Below are 17,815 nucleotides of genomic sequence, written 5' to 3'. Positions count from 1 at the left end.
CAGGCAGTTGTGGAGACAATATAAAGCTAATGAGTGACATGAATCTCCTACCAATTCTTAAATCTTTATTATTTTATATAAAATTTATAACTTTTCGCCTATGATAACATTAACATCCCACCGGAAACAATTATAGTGCATATCGGTCTTTAGGACATCAAATCTTGGCTCTGATTATTGTTCAGGGATGTGGATATGATTACAAATACCACATGGACCTTAAAGTTGTTTTAACATACCTCAGGGGTGTAGGTGTAATTTATCCCATTGATTATTATTCATAATATTTTGGGAGATTACACTTTTCGTCCCTCATATTTGCCCCGATTCCACTTTTGGTACCCCTTATTCCAAAGTGAACAAATTCCATCTCCAATTTTCAATTTTTAAACACATTTGGTCCACTTCGTCACGGTCACGTGTCCGTTCACATCAAATAGAAACACACTATTTCGAGGCAAAAATGAAATTTGAAATTGTTTTTGGGTTGGAAAACAAGTAAAAATTTAAAGTATTATTTATAATTTTTTTTAAATAATATTTAGTATATTAAAAAAAATTGAATGATATTTAATTTTCAAAAATATAATGCTAAAAAAATTAAATACAAATACATTAGAATTTTTTTGAATAATATTTTAATTTTAAGAGACAAAATGATATATATATATATATATATGTATATAAAAAAAAAAAAAATTGTCCCTTCGTCATCTTCATTTTGACAATTAAATATTATTAAATTTATTTATTTATTTATACTTAATATTATTAACGAATTGGTTATAAGTAGTATTTTAAATTTTTAATTGTTTTCCACCCAAAACAATTTTAAATTTGAAATTTGGCCACGAAATAGTGTTTTCCGTTACATCTGAACAGACACAGGACGGAGGGGACCAAATGTTTTTAAAATTGAATCTTGAAGGTGAAATTTGTTCAGTTTGGAATAATGAGAGCAAAAGTGAAATCGAACCAAACATGAGGGGCTAAAACGTGCAATTTTCCATAATATTTTTCATTTCATTTTAATTTTCAAAATTAGAAAAAGAATAAATCCCATCTGTCTATTTTTCTTGGGCGGTACGAGAAGGCATACACACAATCCTTGCTCTCTCTACTACAAATTCAAACCCTCTCTCTCTCTCTCTCATCCACCTCGAATCACATTCACAAACCCCTGCTTAGGGTTTCAACTCTCATTTCCGATCTTCCAATTCAGATCTCACTCCATTTAATCTTCATTTTTATTTTCGAAATTCGGATACTTCAATTGATACTTGAATCAAAAAATCAATCGATTCCATGGCGGAAGAGCAATCGTCGGCGGCGGCGGCGTCGAGCAACACTGCTGCGGCGGCGCCGCCTTTGGGGCACTCGGTGATACCGATAGTGAACAAGCTGCAGGACATATTCTCGCAGCTCGGAAGCCAGTCGACGATCGAGCTGCCACAGGTGGCGGTGGTCGGAAGTCAGAGCAGCGGCAAGTCCAGTGTGCTGGAGGCGCTGGTTGGGCGCGATTTCCTGCCGCGTGGAAATGATATTTGCACGCGCCGCCCGTTGGTCCTGCAGCTCGTGCAGATGAAGAAGAAGGGCGATGGAACAGATGAGGAGTGGGGGGAGTTCCTGCACTTGCCGGGGAAGAGATTTTTGGATTTCAATGAAATCAGGAAGGAGATTCAGGTTTTTTTTTTTTTTTTTGTGTGCTTATGTTCTTATGTAATTCGGTGCAACAGCTTTGGATTTGACATTTTTTTCTTATTCAACATGAGACAAAATCAATTAGATTATGTGCGGATATTGGAAGTACAGTCTTCTCAGTTTTCGGGGAAGAGTATAATTTCGAGGAATTTTCGTGAGGATTAGATATCTTTTGAAATTAGGTTTCCTTTTGTATAGCACTTAGTTTTGAAATTACTGAAAAATTCATATTACGTGAATACAATTGTGGGACTTCAAACCAAATATGTTCATGAAAATGGATGTCAGCTATACGGATATGTCAAGCTACAAACATGTTGAAATCTTTGAACTATTTAGGATGCAACACGGATATAGTAGAGATATACGTGATATATGCATATATATACGTACATGTAAGTCAGCAAATTAAAGATATGTACTTAACTATATTCATTGTAAATTAAATGTAGAATTTTATGCACGTATGCAAGTACAAATCTTGATAATCTAAGAATATAATTCATATCTTATATACTTCACGGACCGACTGCAAAGTGTCTCCTCCTTTTTATTTAGTTCTAGTCAAGTGTTAACTACTGCAGGTTGCATCTTCTCATGGCTGAGATAGGAAGATTCCCTAATAACTGAAACTGGCTATTATCATATAACCTAGTAGAATGTGATATCCTGACATTTTTTCATGAATTTTTTGAATATTATCTATTGTTAAAGAATATGCATACTAATCTCTTTCTTGATCTTATCTAGGCTGAAACTGAGAGAGAAGCCGGAGGAAACAAAGGTGTTTCGGACAAGCAGATTCGTCTAAAGATTTTTTCCCCAAATGTTCTTGATATTGCCCTTGTGGATCTTCCGGGTTTAACAAAAGTTCCTGTTGGTGATCAGCCTTCTGATATTGAAGCACGTATTAGAACAATGATAATGTCATATATTAAACGACAAAGTTGCTTGATACTGGCTGTAACTCCAGCAAATGCAGATCTAGCAAATTCAGATGCACTTCAAATGGCTGGAATTGCAGATCCTGATGGTATTTTCTGCTCTTCATCTCTTCTTTCATCCATAAGAACTTCCCATATATGTGATTGTAGCTTCTACTATAGTGTTAGTATTTGGATGCTGGAGTTCATTTGTTAAAGTTAATTCTTGCAGGTTATAGAACAATTGGTGTAATTACTAAGGTGAGATTTCGACGGGGTAATTGTTTTTTTTTTTTACTTAATGTTGCAATTTGCCATTTTTGTTTTATTCCACTTCATATTTACTTTGCCTTCAGTTGGATATTATGGACAGGGGCACTGATGCTCGCAACTTTTTGCTTGGAAAAGTTGTTCCTCTTAGGCTTGGTTATGTAGGTGTTGTGAATCGTAGTCAAGAGGTAATATTTCTTTTTGTTGATATTCTATTTCAGTTATTTTAAAAGCTTTTGTTCAATTTTTTAGATTTTGTTATTACATGAGAGGTTGAGGGTGTCATCTGTGCTCTTGCATTTTTTTTAATTATTCAATTAATTTCCTTTGGTAACTTTACAGATGTATGCTTTATAGTTATTTCTATTACTATGAATTGAACTCTTCTTTTCATTTTGTTATGTTCAGGTACTATTTGTTGTATTGTTCAAATTGTTTTCCTTTCATACTTTACAAGGGATTACGAAATGATACATCAGATTTTATGCCGTCTAGTTACACTAACTTTTTAATCTGCCTTAGTATTTGATGATTGTGGTAGTTTCTTCTGAAGTCTTGAGCATCTTGTAAGTAGAGACTTTTTAGATAGTTATGTATTAAAAAACTGGTTATAAAACTAACTTCGCTATTTGAGATATGTATGTGATAGATATGTCGACTGAATGAGTATGTCTCGATCTCTCTTGAATTGTGGCTCGAATCTCACAACGTTTTTATAAATTTAATTCATTGAAATTTCATCCAATAAAATTGAAGAATTAGATGTATCCAAAATAATAGATAGAAATGCCGCAAATAATTCAATGATTCTAATAAACTTCCTGGAGTATTTTGTCTTGGGCCCTATCTAGCTTACAGCTGGGATTCGCAATGATGATTTTGGGGGATCCTATTTTCAGTTAGAAGTGGCTTGCTGTGTGGTAGTTGAATGATTACATGATTGAGTAATCTCGAGGCTTGTTGCATTTCAAGTTTAAGCTAAAATGCTGCTAGTGGCAGTTCTTCTGTACTTCTTTTAATGGGGGTGCAGACATGACCCTTTAAGGGTTGACAGGTGAGAACTTGAGGAATTTGACCACCTTTTGCCTTGAAAGATATAGTGCTCACTTCTCTTTGCTCGCCTTCTGTTGAGTCTCATAATCATTTCCTCATTATGGAACAGAATAGATGATGTCGATATAGTTTTCGTAAGAGACCAGTGGAAAGCTATTCTTGCCTAAATAATATATGTTGATTGTGGAGTTGGACATGTTTTAAATAAGGAACGTTTATCGTTGGGTTGGACATGTTGAAGACATAAGTATATGCTCGATAGCTTCCGTTTATCTTCTGGCACCAAATTTTATGTATTTTATCTTCTTTTGATCTATATCTAATTTTTGGCTCACCTTTCTATCTTCGTACTTCAAATAAATTGATCGTAGGGAGGTGGTTTTCCGCCATGCCTTATTTTTGAGACACGACAGGATGTAGTTTGTAGGATATTTGTATAATGGAAATTATTTACTTACTTGAAGCAAGAGCTAGGTAACTTAGTGCCTCTATTTATTATCGAGAGAAAAGTTTATGTTAGTAACAGAATTGTTCTGTATTAAACAATGCTGTATAACTTGTAGAGCTTTAACTGTTTCCTTGATGTTTATTTTTCATAATTGAGCAGGATATTTTAATGAATCGGAGCATCAAGGAGGCACTCGTAGCAGAGGAAAAGTTTTTTCGCAGTCGGCCAGTATGACCTTGACATCTTTCATTAATAATTGATTTATACCCTTATGCTTATTCACTCAGATGTGCTATATATTCTTTACAGGTATACAATGATATTGCTGAGCGTTGCGGGGTCCCTCAGTTGGCCAAGAAGTTGAACCAGGTACATAATGTTAGACTGACTCTAATTAGGGTTTATATAACACACGTTCTTGTTAGTAACATGATCATCTGGAAACATGTGATTTTCTTTTAGTTTGTAGTATCCCCTTTGTAGTCCATTCTAGTCTCAACCGTATGATATATTTTGTGCTGCTCACTTGGAACCTTACATTTGCTAGGCCATATTCATAAAATGACTCAGGGATACCCATTTCTTTGTTACTTAACAGCAGAACGAAACTAATAAATACCACAATGTCTATATTTAATATTCAAAGGGTTTCTTTTATACGTCGAGTTGGAGATCTGGGTGTTTTCTGAAACATATTTTGCTGATTGTTTCGAGTCTCTTCTTGCATTTTTTTAAGATAATATGAGTGTTCTCCTTGTACAGATTCTGGTACAACATATTATGACAGTGCTTCCAGGGTTGAAAACACGCATTGGCTCTGCACTGATTTCTGTTGCAAAGGAGCATGCTAGCTATGGAGAGATTATTGAATCAAAGGTTTTTTCTCTAATAATATATCATTTTCATGTTGAATTATTTGGGCTTAAAATTCCAAATGTATTTACATGTACAGTTATGCTCTGCTATTTGTCTTATTGATCGTTTGTCCTTAACAAGGCATTATTAAACAGAGCAAACAACTGGTTTATGCTATAATCCAGGAACCTTTAGTGACTAGGTGTGATCCACCAATTATCTGGATTTCTAATCTTTATCATTGTTGTGATGAACAGGCCGGCCAAGGAGCATTAGTATTGAACATTCTTTCAAAATATTCCGATGGTATGTGACCTCTATTCATTTAAAAAGTTGACATCCTTCCTTTCCAAAATTTTTGTTTACATGTTAACTCATTTGAGGAATTTTTGTTTTGTCCAAAACAGCATTCTCTTCAATGATAGAGGGAAAGCATGAAGAGATGTCGACGTCTGAGTTGTCTGGTGGAGCAAGAGTCCATTACATTTTCCAAAATATATTTGTAAAGAGCTTGGAGGTTTGTTCTTTTGATTTGAACTCCGTTGTGTTTGTATAATCGTATGTTATTAATTTTGTTGACAAATTCATATATGATCAATTATTTTCTGAAATTCCGTGATTAAAAATCTTAACAGAACTGAGTCTTCAGAATTGTAGTCCTCCTTTGGTTTGTCTTCAAGTCAATACTACTGCATTTTGATTTTTTTTATGGTTTGGAAAACACAATACATATAAGGGGGTTGAAGGTAGACTGGTTAACCTAAAAGGAAACATTCAAACAAAAGCTGCCTTGTAAAATTCATTTATGCAGATTGCAGTGTAAATTGCTCTCTGGGAATTTCAACTATACTATTAGGCGCTGATGTATTTATTCTACATATTTTATCCTTTTGAAGTACCATACAATTTCAACTCGTTACTACCCTTCCTTAGATTTGATTTTGTTGAGGCTTGTGGCTTCTGGATATGCATGTGACACCAATTGCTTTGTATCAACTTCTGTTAGTTGTGATATACAACTTTTTCTTTCTGCCAGGAAGTAGATCCCTGTGAGGACTTAACAGATGATGACATACGCACTGCCATTCAAAATGCAACTGGTCCCAAGTCTGCACTGTTTGTGCCGGAAGTAGGTGTTGGTACCAATTTCCTTTTTTGATTGCATCGATATTTTTGTATGAACGGCAAACTGCAACTTTGTTTTTTGGCCTTCAATGTGACATCTGGCTTTCAACATAATCACAAACATGTAGGTTCCGTTCGAGGTTCTTATTAGAAGACAGATTGCTCGTTTGTTGGATCCAAGTCTTCAGTGTGCTAGATTTATATATGATGAGCTAATAAAGGTACAATTTTTTCAAATTATGACATGGCATAATGTTGTATATTGCCTTTCTCTTTGGACATTAATCTTGAGTTTTTCTTTAGATGAGCCATCGCTGTATGGTTAATGAAATGCAACGCTTTCCAGTTCTAAGAAAGCGTATGGATGAGGTCATTGGGAATTTTTTGCGAGAAGGTCTTGAGCCTTCAGAGACAATGATTGGTCATATTATTGAAATGGAGGTAATGTCTGACATGATACACACCAATTTTCCTACCTTATCAGATATGATTTTTGCCACATCAAAATGTAGACATTTGATTGTTTTCCTAAAATCCCTGGATACAAGATTCCACTACCTCTTTTTTGTAATCTTTCCTCTATTTCTGTTGCCACTATTCCAGAACAATAGCTTTTTTGAATAATGATATCTTTGTTTTTAGCATTTTCAGAAGAATATTTGGGGCGACTCATCTTAGCGGTATTTCTTTGGCTATTTTTATACAAGAATAACCTTTCAGGAACTCTTTTGTCACTGTCTATTCTGCCCTTGCGCTGAACCATCCTCTCTCAGGGTGCTGGCATAGGAATACGTGTTAACATTTTTACTCTTTGCATCCTCAGCCAGAGAAAATAAAAGTTACTCTGTTTCTCACATTTCTACTGTTAAATCTTTCTAAATTACATTATTTGTTTCTGAGACTGATTCTCCACCGTCATGATTGATCCTATTAGATTCATCTTGTAGGACGCTGTTCCATTTTGTTTAATTTGGTACTATGTGCTTGTGCTCTAAGTGCTTTGTTGTTTAAGTATTTTTCTCAATTGATCCGCTGTTTAGTAATTGAATCATCTGAATGTTTGTTCATTTCCTATCAATCTTCTGCAGTAATATAGATTATGAAGGGAGTAGTTTATACATTTTTAACATTAAGGAGGAAATAGTTAAATTTTGCAGATCATATAGTAATTTTCATCAATCCTAGTGCTTCTTTTACCTCTGCATATTTATTGGTTCTTTATTCATTCTACATATTGCTGGAGTCTAATTATCCTCTTTGTAGATGGATTACATAAACACTTCCCATCCAAATTTTGTTGGTGGGAGTAAAGCTGTGGAGATGGCATTACAGCAGACGAGGACCTCCAGAGTTGCCGCCACACCCAATGCAAGGCAGAAGGTAAAGTCTTTGCTGTTCCGGTGGATTTATTCACCCTTTTTTACTTAACAGGATCTTTTTATTAATGCATGATCTGCATTCATCATATAGGAACCAATAGATTCAGATAAAGCACCGAATTCAGAGAAAAGTCAAAAGTCTCGTGCGATTTTTACCCGCCAACAGAACGGAATTGTTCCAGAGCAGGTAAGTTATCTACTGTTCCCGAAGTGCCTGCATAGTCCTGAACATTTGATTTGTCTTTCTTTTTTCCCTGAATGACCGATTATCTTTCTGCTGCTCTGCTCTTTCTTTGGCAAAAAGGGTATTCGGCCTGCTGCAGATGTCGAGAAAACTGCACCTCCTGGTACTTTTTACTTTTCAGTCAACTTTGTTTTCGTGCACCTCATTGAATTATGTATTAAAAAGAAGTCGAAAACACTAAGATGAATTCTAAAATTTTACACTCAAATAAAGAGAACAAAATTGCTCCATTGTAAGAAGCCCTTGTGTCTACCTCCGTGCAAAATTATCTTCATTACATCCTAATATTGCAATTATGAATTATTAAACCAGTTACCAATGCTGTATCGACCTGGGGAATATCTTCAATTTTCGGCAGCCATGATAATCGCGGATCTATGAAGGAGAATTCGACCAGTAAACCATTTAACGAACCTGTTCAGAGCATGGAGCATAGCTTCTCGATGATTCATTTGCGAGAGGTATTTAGAGTATTCTCTCCATCATCAATCAATTTTGTTGTTAGCAGTCTCTCCTGCATGCCATACCATCTAACTTTTTCTCTTACTACTTATTTATCTTAGCCTCCTAGTGTGTTGAGACCCTCGGAAACCCATTCAGATCAAGAGGCTGTTGAGATTGCTGTTACGAAGCTGTTATTAAGGTCATATTATGATATTGTGCGAAAGAACATCGAGGACTTTGTACCAAAAGCGATTATGCATTTTCTGGTAATCTCATATGATTCTTCCTGCATTTTTAGCTTTCATTTCTAAATTTTCACTTGTTGCTGCTGAAGTATTTGCCATAACTTCGTCAGCTTTCAACTTCCAGATTCCAAATGCATTTTGACAATTTGTCTATCTTATATTGCAGGTAAACCATACGAAACGGGAGCTCCATAATGTTTTCATCAAAAAGCTTTACAGGTATGCTCTATTTCCAAGAAACTGTTACTGTACACTGTTATATGTACTGTATACATGGCTGAACTTTTTGTCTTCCCAAAATGCAAAATATTGATGCTTGTGACTGGTTATTATGTCTGAGCAGAGACAACATGTTTGAAGAAATGTTGCAAGAACCAGATGAGGTGGCCACAAAGAGAAAGCGTACCCGAGAGACACTTCGCGTTCTGCAGCAAGCATTCCGAGTAAGTTCTCTTTATATAGCAATTGATACACCTTTGTTTTGCATGAGAAAAAACCTTATCCAACCCTTATAAAATTATACAACTTCTGGTTGATTGGCATTTTGAATACCTAATTTTCGGTGGCTACGGCGGTTCAAGTATTTTTTTTACTTTGCATGGAGCAGCACAAATAAAAGCCAATAAGAAATGGGCATTCTGGTACAAAAAATGCAAATAAGGAGTTTTATCTCGGCTTATTCATTGATTCATGCTTTCTTGTATCTTATGCCATTACTCGAAAAGCTTTTTACTGCAAAATCTCATTGAGGATGTGCTCAACAGATAAATTATATATTTAATCATCGACACATAAGCGTCAACTTTATCTTCTGTTACTTTCCCTTTTGTACGAACCACTATCTCGAAGATCCAAATGAAATATATCTTCCTTTGTATGTAGACACTTGATGAACTTCCACTCGAAGCTGAGACAGTCGAGAGAGGCTACAGTGTAAGCACTGATCAAACAGGTTTGCCAAAGATTCACGGGCTTCCAACTTCATCGTTATACAACACAAGCAGTGGCTCAAACGACTCATACAACGCTTCACCGAAAAACCAAAGGGGGTCACGTAAATCATCGCATTCTGGAGAGCTTCACTCACCATATTATGCAGATTTCAACGGCGGTGGGCGCAGTTCGATGCCTGGTCTTTATCCATCGGTTGATATTTAGGTTTGTCATTCGCCATCTTCGTTACATGACTCGCTGAGTGCCCAGTCGAGTCAGCAATTCTTTCTATTAAATTGAGAAATAGCGAAATTGACTATTTGTCTTCCTATCAGTTCCGTATAGTATATCTTTTTGTTCGCTTTTGATATGGTTGGTTATAAATACCTTTTGCTTACAAAAGCTCCAATAAAAGTAGGAGCCAGTTCCCGCGCTTTAGGTGCGGTGCTGTAGCCAAATATATTGGATAACTCTAGTTTTGTTTCGTCAGTTAAACTCTTTAGTTTTTACCATATGTTTGGTGCTGCAATTTTCCGACAGGCTTTCTATGGAAGACATCTGTATAGTTTGCATTTGTTTAATTTTGTTTTTGTTTTTTCTGAAATTCCCTGTAATCTTTCGAAGCTTTAGTCAGATATACATTCGTTTATGATTTTTTCGGTAGTGCATTAACGATGGATCGAAAATATTCGTAGTCATCTTTTTCATAACAGCCATCATAAATTCATCTCTTATGCACAGGGCTCGATGGAGTTTTCAATTTTCATCCATAGAGGTGCTCGTTTCTAATATCTTTAATTATATCGAAATCTACTAATCCCTCCTAAACAAAAAAAAATCTTGAATATTCTTTTTCTGAATGTTCTATAATTTCACTAAAATATATACAAATATTATATTAATTTTCTGCTAAAATAATGTTCCCTGATATTACAGTGTAAATTGCCTCATTTAAAATATAGGCAAACACTCAAAAGTATTCTTAAAATAACGGAATGGAAATGTGCCAGATAAAAGACGCCAATCAAAGTCTCACACGTGGAATTGAAATTCTGATGCTTTATGTATCGACTATGCAATTTTATGGACTATCTTCCAATCCACCAGAAAACTATGGACAAGTGCTATATCCATTAGGCGATTCCTACAATTATATATACAAAATTCAGTCCACGGCTTTGGATAGAGTAAAACTATGAACATTCGAAGACAAATTTTAACCATCTACGAAAAGCTAAGATAAAATATCTCTCTCTCTCTCTTGAATAATCTCACTACAATCAACGAAACGTCTCTGAAGATGAAGTTAGCTGGCTAGTCGTCTTTAGTCACACTAATCGGGGCAACATGGTTCATGTCACTGGCCACTTGATACCTATATGTGAATCAACATCAACCTGTACATAAAATCTTAATAAAAGTGAGCAGAGCATGTAAAAAAAACAAGTCTATATGGCACTACAGGTGGCTCCAGGTTCGTAAAAGTGCACACCTGTTCGTCAAAGTTAGCTGGAATATCGAATTCAGTTCCAGACAGATTAGCAAGTTCATCCAAAGTTTCCTGGTAACCAAAATATACATTCATTTCGAAAATTTCCGTCCATTTAAATCCAGTTTGAATTTTGAGAAGAGAGTATTTAAAAAGTCCATGTACATACATACAACCATCACAAACTAATAGTGTACATACGGATAATGATTTTGGAGGTCGGGAAAAAGCTGCCAGAAATGTAAGAAACATCAAACTTTTTCGAGGAACAATCACCTGTTCGGCAAGGTTGCCAGATGAATTCTCTATTCCAAACGATGAATCGTCAGCAATTCCTTCAGTAATCTCGATCAAGTCCTGGAAATCAAAGCAGCTAAAAATTGGACTGTACTCTGTACATGATTATTGCTTACCAATTAAATTGATCTAAACAATCTTTAGTGGCATGAAAATTGAGTCAACATTTGCTGGAGCTATCTTTAACAAGGGCATTATTGGATTTTAAAAAGACTGCATACCTGCTCAGTTCTTAGTAAAGGATTTCCGTACTCCCCCACAAGCCGTGTCTGTTCAGGAGTTCTCTGCCCGACCAAACAGAAAAAAAAAAGTTAATTCTCATTCTCATTTTTCCACAATATTCTTCGGGATAGTTGGCAATACAGAAACATTGACAAATTTCAATTGGTACATTTTCATCCTGGTTGAAGTACGACTTATCTGGTGCAGCAACAGCAATAGGCTTGATATCCAGAGGTCCCTGTTGAACACATTAATGTAGATGCTTCTAAATTAACGAATTTAGATGAAAAGCATATGTAAGTACACCAAGATCCTAAAAAGTAATTGTTAGAAACTATTTCGATTAAAATAAACTACATAACAGAATTTTCTTACTGCAACGATGCTTTGGAACAACAAATAAAAGACTGAGAAGTTATAAATGCACCACGTACTAGATCATTTTGATTGAATAGATGCCTTGCTCCCTTTGTTAGATCTCGTAGAGTCCCCTAGAAACACATTTAAACCACGTAAGAATAGGAAAAGGGGCGACTTTAAGTACACTAACCAAAATAGAGTATCAAAAGTGAAGTTGAGATATTGTATGTGATATTATCCAAATGACGGGAAATAGAAGAAATATGTAAAGCTCAATAAAACATGCAATAAGTAGCGAATATTCAATAAAATGGACATGTGGAGACAACACAAAATTTCAACGGAACTTATGAATAACCCGTACCTTGTTTGCCCACATCAATCCACAAGCATTGCATAGAGTTCTTGGACCTGCTGGTCCCCGACGCATTGCAGGAGTTGAATTTTCGCTAACCCCACAATGTTGACATGTACGTGAGCTACATCTACAGAAAAAGAAATTTATGATAACTACACCAGAATGAAGAAAACAGAGGACGAGAGTTCATTAAAGAATCACCCCAGTTTATGTCATATCTATAGGATTTTATTCAGGAAATATCGAAATACTTGTTAGCGAAATTACTCTTCTATAATCCATCTATAACTGTAGGAAACAGTTTACCAAATTTTTATGATGCAACAGTGACAATACGAAGTGAACAATCAGGTGCATTATGGCTTTCATATTTGGAAAACCACATCATTCCAAATAACCAACTTTCTCTAGATGAGAAAAATTCAGTATGTGGACTTTTAAAATAGTCAGGATTGCTGGTGCTAAGTGAACTGATATATGTATAACTTCAGCATCGAAGTTTAGCATGTTGAGCAATATAGAGTATGCTAACGGGTTCTGAAGAAATAAGATGCAGAAGTTAGAAGTTTAATGCACATTAGTGATTGCCCTGCAGGTGAAATCTGAGACAATCAAAATAAATAGAAAAGCAAAATGAAGAAAGCGTAACAAAATAGCTACTAGCATGTTATAAAAGGCTCCATACTTACACCGGTTCTTGTTGAGGTGTGCTATTGCTCGAACCCAAATTGTCATCAGATGTTTGGCAAGTATCGTTTACAGCGGCAAATTGGCCGTTTTTCCGATGCATCCTGACAGATATTCAATCAGACTAAAGAATTCATTAACTGTACCAGCATGAACGACAAAACTTCACTACTGGTTACGCACACGTCATTGTAGCCTCTCAAACTATTCATTTATACTTGGCTAACAATACTGAAACTGAATTCAGCAATTACCATGTTCATATTTTCTCTTCCCGTTATTTTTCAACCATATTAACTCTTTATCAAGTATTTCTTCTCCAAGCAAAATCACACCAACCTTGCCATAGGGAAAATTTCATGTATACCTTCAGTATGTACTATGTAATATTATGCAAAATTGGGACGAATTTTCGAGTTCCAAACAGAGACTACCTTTGAGCGACTTCTTTTCGGCAAGAGTACCTAATCTTCTTCTCAAAACTTCTCTCCTTCCGTTTCTCACGGAATCTCTCTAATGATGCAAGCCTCCTAGAAACATTAGGCCGACTCGAAACATCATTCACAGCCTGCAGCCCATTTCACACACGAACATCACAAACTCATCTAATCAAAGTCGAATTTCCGACCATAACTAAAATGACCGAAGTATCCTTAGCAAGCCATACCCGAAATTTTACCGTAAATATACCTTATCATTCACTTGTGACAGAAATTCAGAACTGGGGATACTGTTTGGTGTCTCCCGACCTCCCAATAGCAACAGCACTTCTTGCAACTACAACGTGAATACATACATGATCACTGTTCATGATTCGGCGCATCAATCAGTAAAAAATAATCACCACACTTAATCAACAACTCCCATATTCATTGATTTTGATTGCAACTAACAGTACCACAAAAAAAAAAAGCATTTCATAACTATTTCAATTCAAACAGCAGAACGAAAACCGTCAACTAATTGGGAATTTCCAGGAACCGATACCGAAAATCGAAAACCACACATAATATTAGCAAACAAAAATTAATTAATTAAAAAAAAAAAAAAAAAAAACCTTTTCCGGAGTGACAGCAGGAAACACATATACTTCGCCTTCGAAAGAAATGGAAAGCTCACTAGTCCTGGACGGAAACGCCATTTCATCGGCGCCGCTCATCATCGTCTCATCGCCGCCGCTGACGTCATCGGCGTCGAATCCTCCGCGGCCGTCATGAACTCTTACAGGCACGTTCGCGTAATCAAACGGCCTCCCCTTCACAGCATCCATGAGCGGTGTGGCTCCACAGAGGCGAAAACGGGAAGAGAGAGAGAGAGAGAGAGAGAGAGAGAGAGAGAGAATCAAAACCCTAGCCCTAACGAAGATGGCGTGTGTGGTGTTTGCGGATGCATTTTTTGATTTATGAGGAATATATAGTGTGATTAAGGGGAGTTAATTAGTGGCGATTATGGAAATAATTAGTGGGTGATTGGTGTTTTTGAGCTGTGGGAAATGGATAATGAATAATGAATAATAAAGAGGAGAAAAGTGGGAATCATGGGATAGAGCTAAAAATGGGGTCAATTACATATATGGCGTAGAAGCCAATTTGATTTACACAAATGGTGTACTTTTTTTCTTGCTTATAAAATTGGAGTAAATCACATTTGCTAGAGGCGATTTTTGACTTCTTGGTAATTGTGCAGTAATTGTCAGCCTACCTTATTACTTATCATATGTTTATTTATTCATTTTCTGAAAATGGGGCTACTTTGATAATTTGGAATAGTTTTTTTCTCTTATTTTGTTTTTCTCAAACACCATTTTTATTTTTTATTTTTGTTTCTTTTTAATTTGAAACAAAAAATCAAATGCGTAAAATATTTTTAACGAAAATTTTGTTTGAATTAAAATATTTTTTAATTATTATATTTTAGTTCTTTTAAGTTATTTAAAAATAATCTAAACTGACATATATAATTAGGGGTGGAAATTGGAACGGAATTTCCGAATTCCGCCAATTCCGATCCGAAAATATCCGAATTTAGAACACTTTTTTTCATACCAATTTCCGATATTCCGATTTCCGATTTTTCCGATTATTTTTGGAACGGAATTGGAATTACATATAAAATTATTGGAAATTCCGATTTCCGATCCAATTTTATTTCCGAAATATATATATACTATTGTTTTTCTATTCGTGTTTTGCAAGAACTATGTTTGCTTATTGTATTGTTTTTACAAGAGTTTACATTTCATCTTATTGACATTTGTTTTGGATTCTTGTCTTTTGCCGGAAAATTACGAAAATATTGAAAAACAATTCTAAAAATTAAGAATTAATGCAATTTCCGAAAATTCGGTGGCAGTGTTGTTCAACATTGAGCTCATGCCCGAGTAGGTAAAAGAATTGTATGCCCATTGGGTTGGCCTAATTAGGCATATCATGTATTTAAACTAAGCCGGAGGTTGATCTGACGGAAACTCCTCCGACGCTTTGTCAGACGTGCGGATAGTGAGAATAGTCCAGAGAATACAGGTAGTATGGCTCAGATAATAAGATGTACCTTAAGGAACGAGTTCAAACTTTTATTTACAACTCATTGATTGGGCTGAAGTTTAATTAGTTGAGATTGTCGGGCCAAAACCTTATTTGAAGGTGATTGGTCTTCGGTGGCAGTGTTGTTCAACATTGAGCTCATGGCCGAGTAGGTAAAAGAATTGTATGCCCATTGGGTTGGCCCAATTAGGCATATCATGTATTTAAACTAAGCCGGAGGTTGATCTGACGGAAACTCCTCTGACGCTCAAGTCAGACGTGCGGATAGTGAGAATAGTCCAGAGAATACAGTTGGTAGTATTGCTCACATAATAAGACGTACCTTAAAGAACGAGTTCAAACTTTTATTTACAACTCATTGATTGAGCTGAAGTTTAATTAGTTGAGATTGTCGGGCCAAAACCTTATTTGAAGGTGATTGGCCTTCGGTGGCAGTGCTCTTCAACATTGAGCTCGTGCCTCAGTAGGTAAAAGAATTGTATGTCCATTGGGTTGGCTCAATTAGGCATATCATGTATTTAACCCTAAAACTGAACATGTCTCACCTGGTCGTCTATTTGTACGAATCAAATTTAGTTGTATGTAATTGAATATTATGAAATTTGTTTATTTTGTGTTTATTTTTAGTTAAATTAAATGTACGTTAAAATTTATATTTATTGTGTAATTTTAATTCGCTATTATATAAATATTATAAATAAATTAAAGCAAAAAACTAAATGGAGATTTAAAAATGTAAGAAACGAAAAGAAATTATAAACCATAAAATGTTAAAAAAGTAATGAAGTAGGTACCATTAATGTACACTTTATTTAAAAAATTAAGTTGAATTGTTGTACAATTGGAAAATGTATTTAATAAAATAGTGAAATCGCCTCTAGCATAAACGATTTGTGTTGCAGATGACTTTTAAATGTCAGAAGTCGCCAGTGGTAAATGTGATTTACAGTTTTACACCATTCTTATGAACTATGTAAAAAATACACCATTCATGTAAACCAATTCTACTATTACACCATTTATGTAATTGACCCGCTAAAAATGGTTAAGTGTGAGTTGGGATTTTGTGGCAGAGAAAATCAGAGCCGTCAATCACGTTATGTATGGTGATGGAGAGTGGGGCCCAGTCAATGTTTTTTTTTTTTTTTTTTTTTTAGTCATGCATTAAACTCAATCAAATCATGTAACTATTAGAGGGATTTAGCTCGTAAATTGAATAAATCGGCATGCTTAATTTATGCCCCATTTTCGCGTTATTGTAACTTCGTTTATTTACATTGCTACCATTTTAGTTATATGTCCCCTATTTGAAACAATGGACGTATATGATAATAGTCAGTAACCAACGATTAAGGTGCTAGGATGTTGTCGTCATTATAATCATCAGTTTTTTGTCATTACAATAAAAAATAATGGGACTCTAAAAGAACTTTTTGATAGTCAACAACCACTGATTGAAGTGCTAGGATGTTGTCGCTACTAGAATCATCAGTTTTTTTGTCATTGCAATTAAGAACAATGAGACTCTAAAAGAGCTTTTTAAAGTCAGAAATCACTGATTGAAAGTGCTAGGATTTAGTCGCCACCAGAATCATCGGTCTTTTGTCATTGCAATCAAGAATAATGAGATTCATGAAAGAGTTTTTTGATAGTCAGAAACTACTGATTGAAGTATTAGGATGTTGTCGCCACCAGAATTATTAACATTTTGTCATTGCAATCAAGAATAATGAGACTCGTGAAAGAATTTTTTTCATAGTCAGCAACTACTGATTGAAGTGCTAGGATGTTGTCGCCACCGGAATTATTAACATTTTGTCATTGCAATCAAGAATAATGAGATTCTGAAAGAGTTTTTTTATAGTCAGCAACTAATGATTGAAGTGCTAGGATGTTATCCCACCAGAATTATTAGCATTTTGTTATTGCAATCAAGAATAATCAGTATATGAAAAAGCTTTTTGATGTTGTAGCAGAAAAGTGTGGAGCTACAGATCCAGACTCGTTGGTTTTTTCAGTACCTAGCCCCGCGTGAAAGACTGTATGCATCGGTGACGAGGAACGAAGACGTGCGTACAATGGTGAAAGATGCACATCTTTGACATTATTGTTTCTTAAAAATGCGATATTCATCACCAGCATAATCAACGTGATAAATTTAATAAGTAAAAACCGTGCAATCAGAAAATCGTGAGAGAATCGAAACGGGAAACCCTAGCAGCCCCTCGAAAGGTTTGGA

The 17,815-nt window shown here is 35.4% G+C and overlaps 2 protein-coding genes across 7 annotated transcripts; one reads left to right on the top strand and one right to left on the bottom strand.

Annotated features, from left to right (window-relative positions):
* Positions 1–946: 946 nt before the first annotated feature.
* On the top strand, positions 947–10,306 carry LOC105956103 (dynamin-related protein 3A). The gene is made up of 20 exons (XM_012979928.2): positions 947–1,683; positions 2,452–2,734; positions 2,857–2,885; positions 2,981–3,082; positions 4,555–4,623; positions 4,705–4,764; positions 5,158–5,271; positions 5,508–5,556; positions 5,658–5,767; positions 6,287–6,379; positions 6,504–6,596; positions 6,679–6,816; positions 7,639–7,755; positions 7,846–7,941; positions 8,059–8,101; positions 8,311–8,459; positions 8,562–8,708; positions 8,854–8,906; positions 9,031–9,130; positions 9,570–10,306. The coding sequence occupies exons 1-20, from the start codon at positions 1,306–1,308 to the stop codon at positions 9,843–9,845; spliced, it is 2,499 nt and encodes an 832-aa protein (XP_012835382.2). The 5' UTR covers positions 947–1,305; the 3' UTR covers positions 9,846–10,306.
* A 353-nt stretch (positions 10,307–10,659) lies between these two features.
* On the bottom strand, positions 10,660–14,594 carry LOC105956104 (GATA transcription factor 19). 6 transcript variants are annotated; one of them, XR_016029718.1, is made up of 11 exons: positions 14,091–14,430; positions 13,724–13,810; positions 13,468–13,601; positions 13,036–13,137; positions 12,353–12,473; positions 12,004–12,119; positions 11,798–11,866; positions 11,628–11,690; positions 11,386–11,466; positions 11,113–11,181; positions 10,660–11,017 (listed from the first exon to the last, which is right to left on the bottom strand). XR_016029718.1 is itself a non-coding variant. In XM_012979932.2 (11 exons), the coding sequence occupies exons 1-11, from the start codon at positions 14,301–14,303 to the stop codon at positions 10,973–10,975; spliced, it is 1,041 nt and encodes a 346-aa protein (XP_012835386.1). In that variant the 5' UTR covers positions 14,304–14,594; the 3' UTR covers positions 10,660–10,972. The 6 variants fall into 6 exon arrangements, 5 of the variants coding, with proteins under 5 accessions (XP_012835386.1, XP_088669867.1, XP_088669870.1 ...); XM_012979932.2 differs by having other exon boundaries at positions 12,063–12,119; positions 14,091–14,594; XM_088813741.1 differs by having other exon boundaries at positions 10,660–10,995; positions 12,063–12,119; positions 14,091–14,427.
* Between the last annotated feature and the right edge of the window lie 3,221 nt (positions 14,595–17,815).

The sequence above is a fragment of the Erythranthe guttata genome, chromosome 14 (genome assembly GCF_056151865.1).
Source record: "Erythranthe guttata isolate IM_541 chromosome 14, IM_541, whole genome shotgun sequence".
NCBI lineage: Eukaryota > Viridiplantae > Streptophyta > Magnoliopsida > Lamiales > Phrymaceae > Erythranthe > Erythranthe guttata.
The sequence above is the reverse complement of the archived record's forward strand: the minus strand, read 5'-3'. Positions and strand labels throughout refer to the sequence as shown.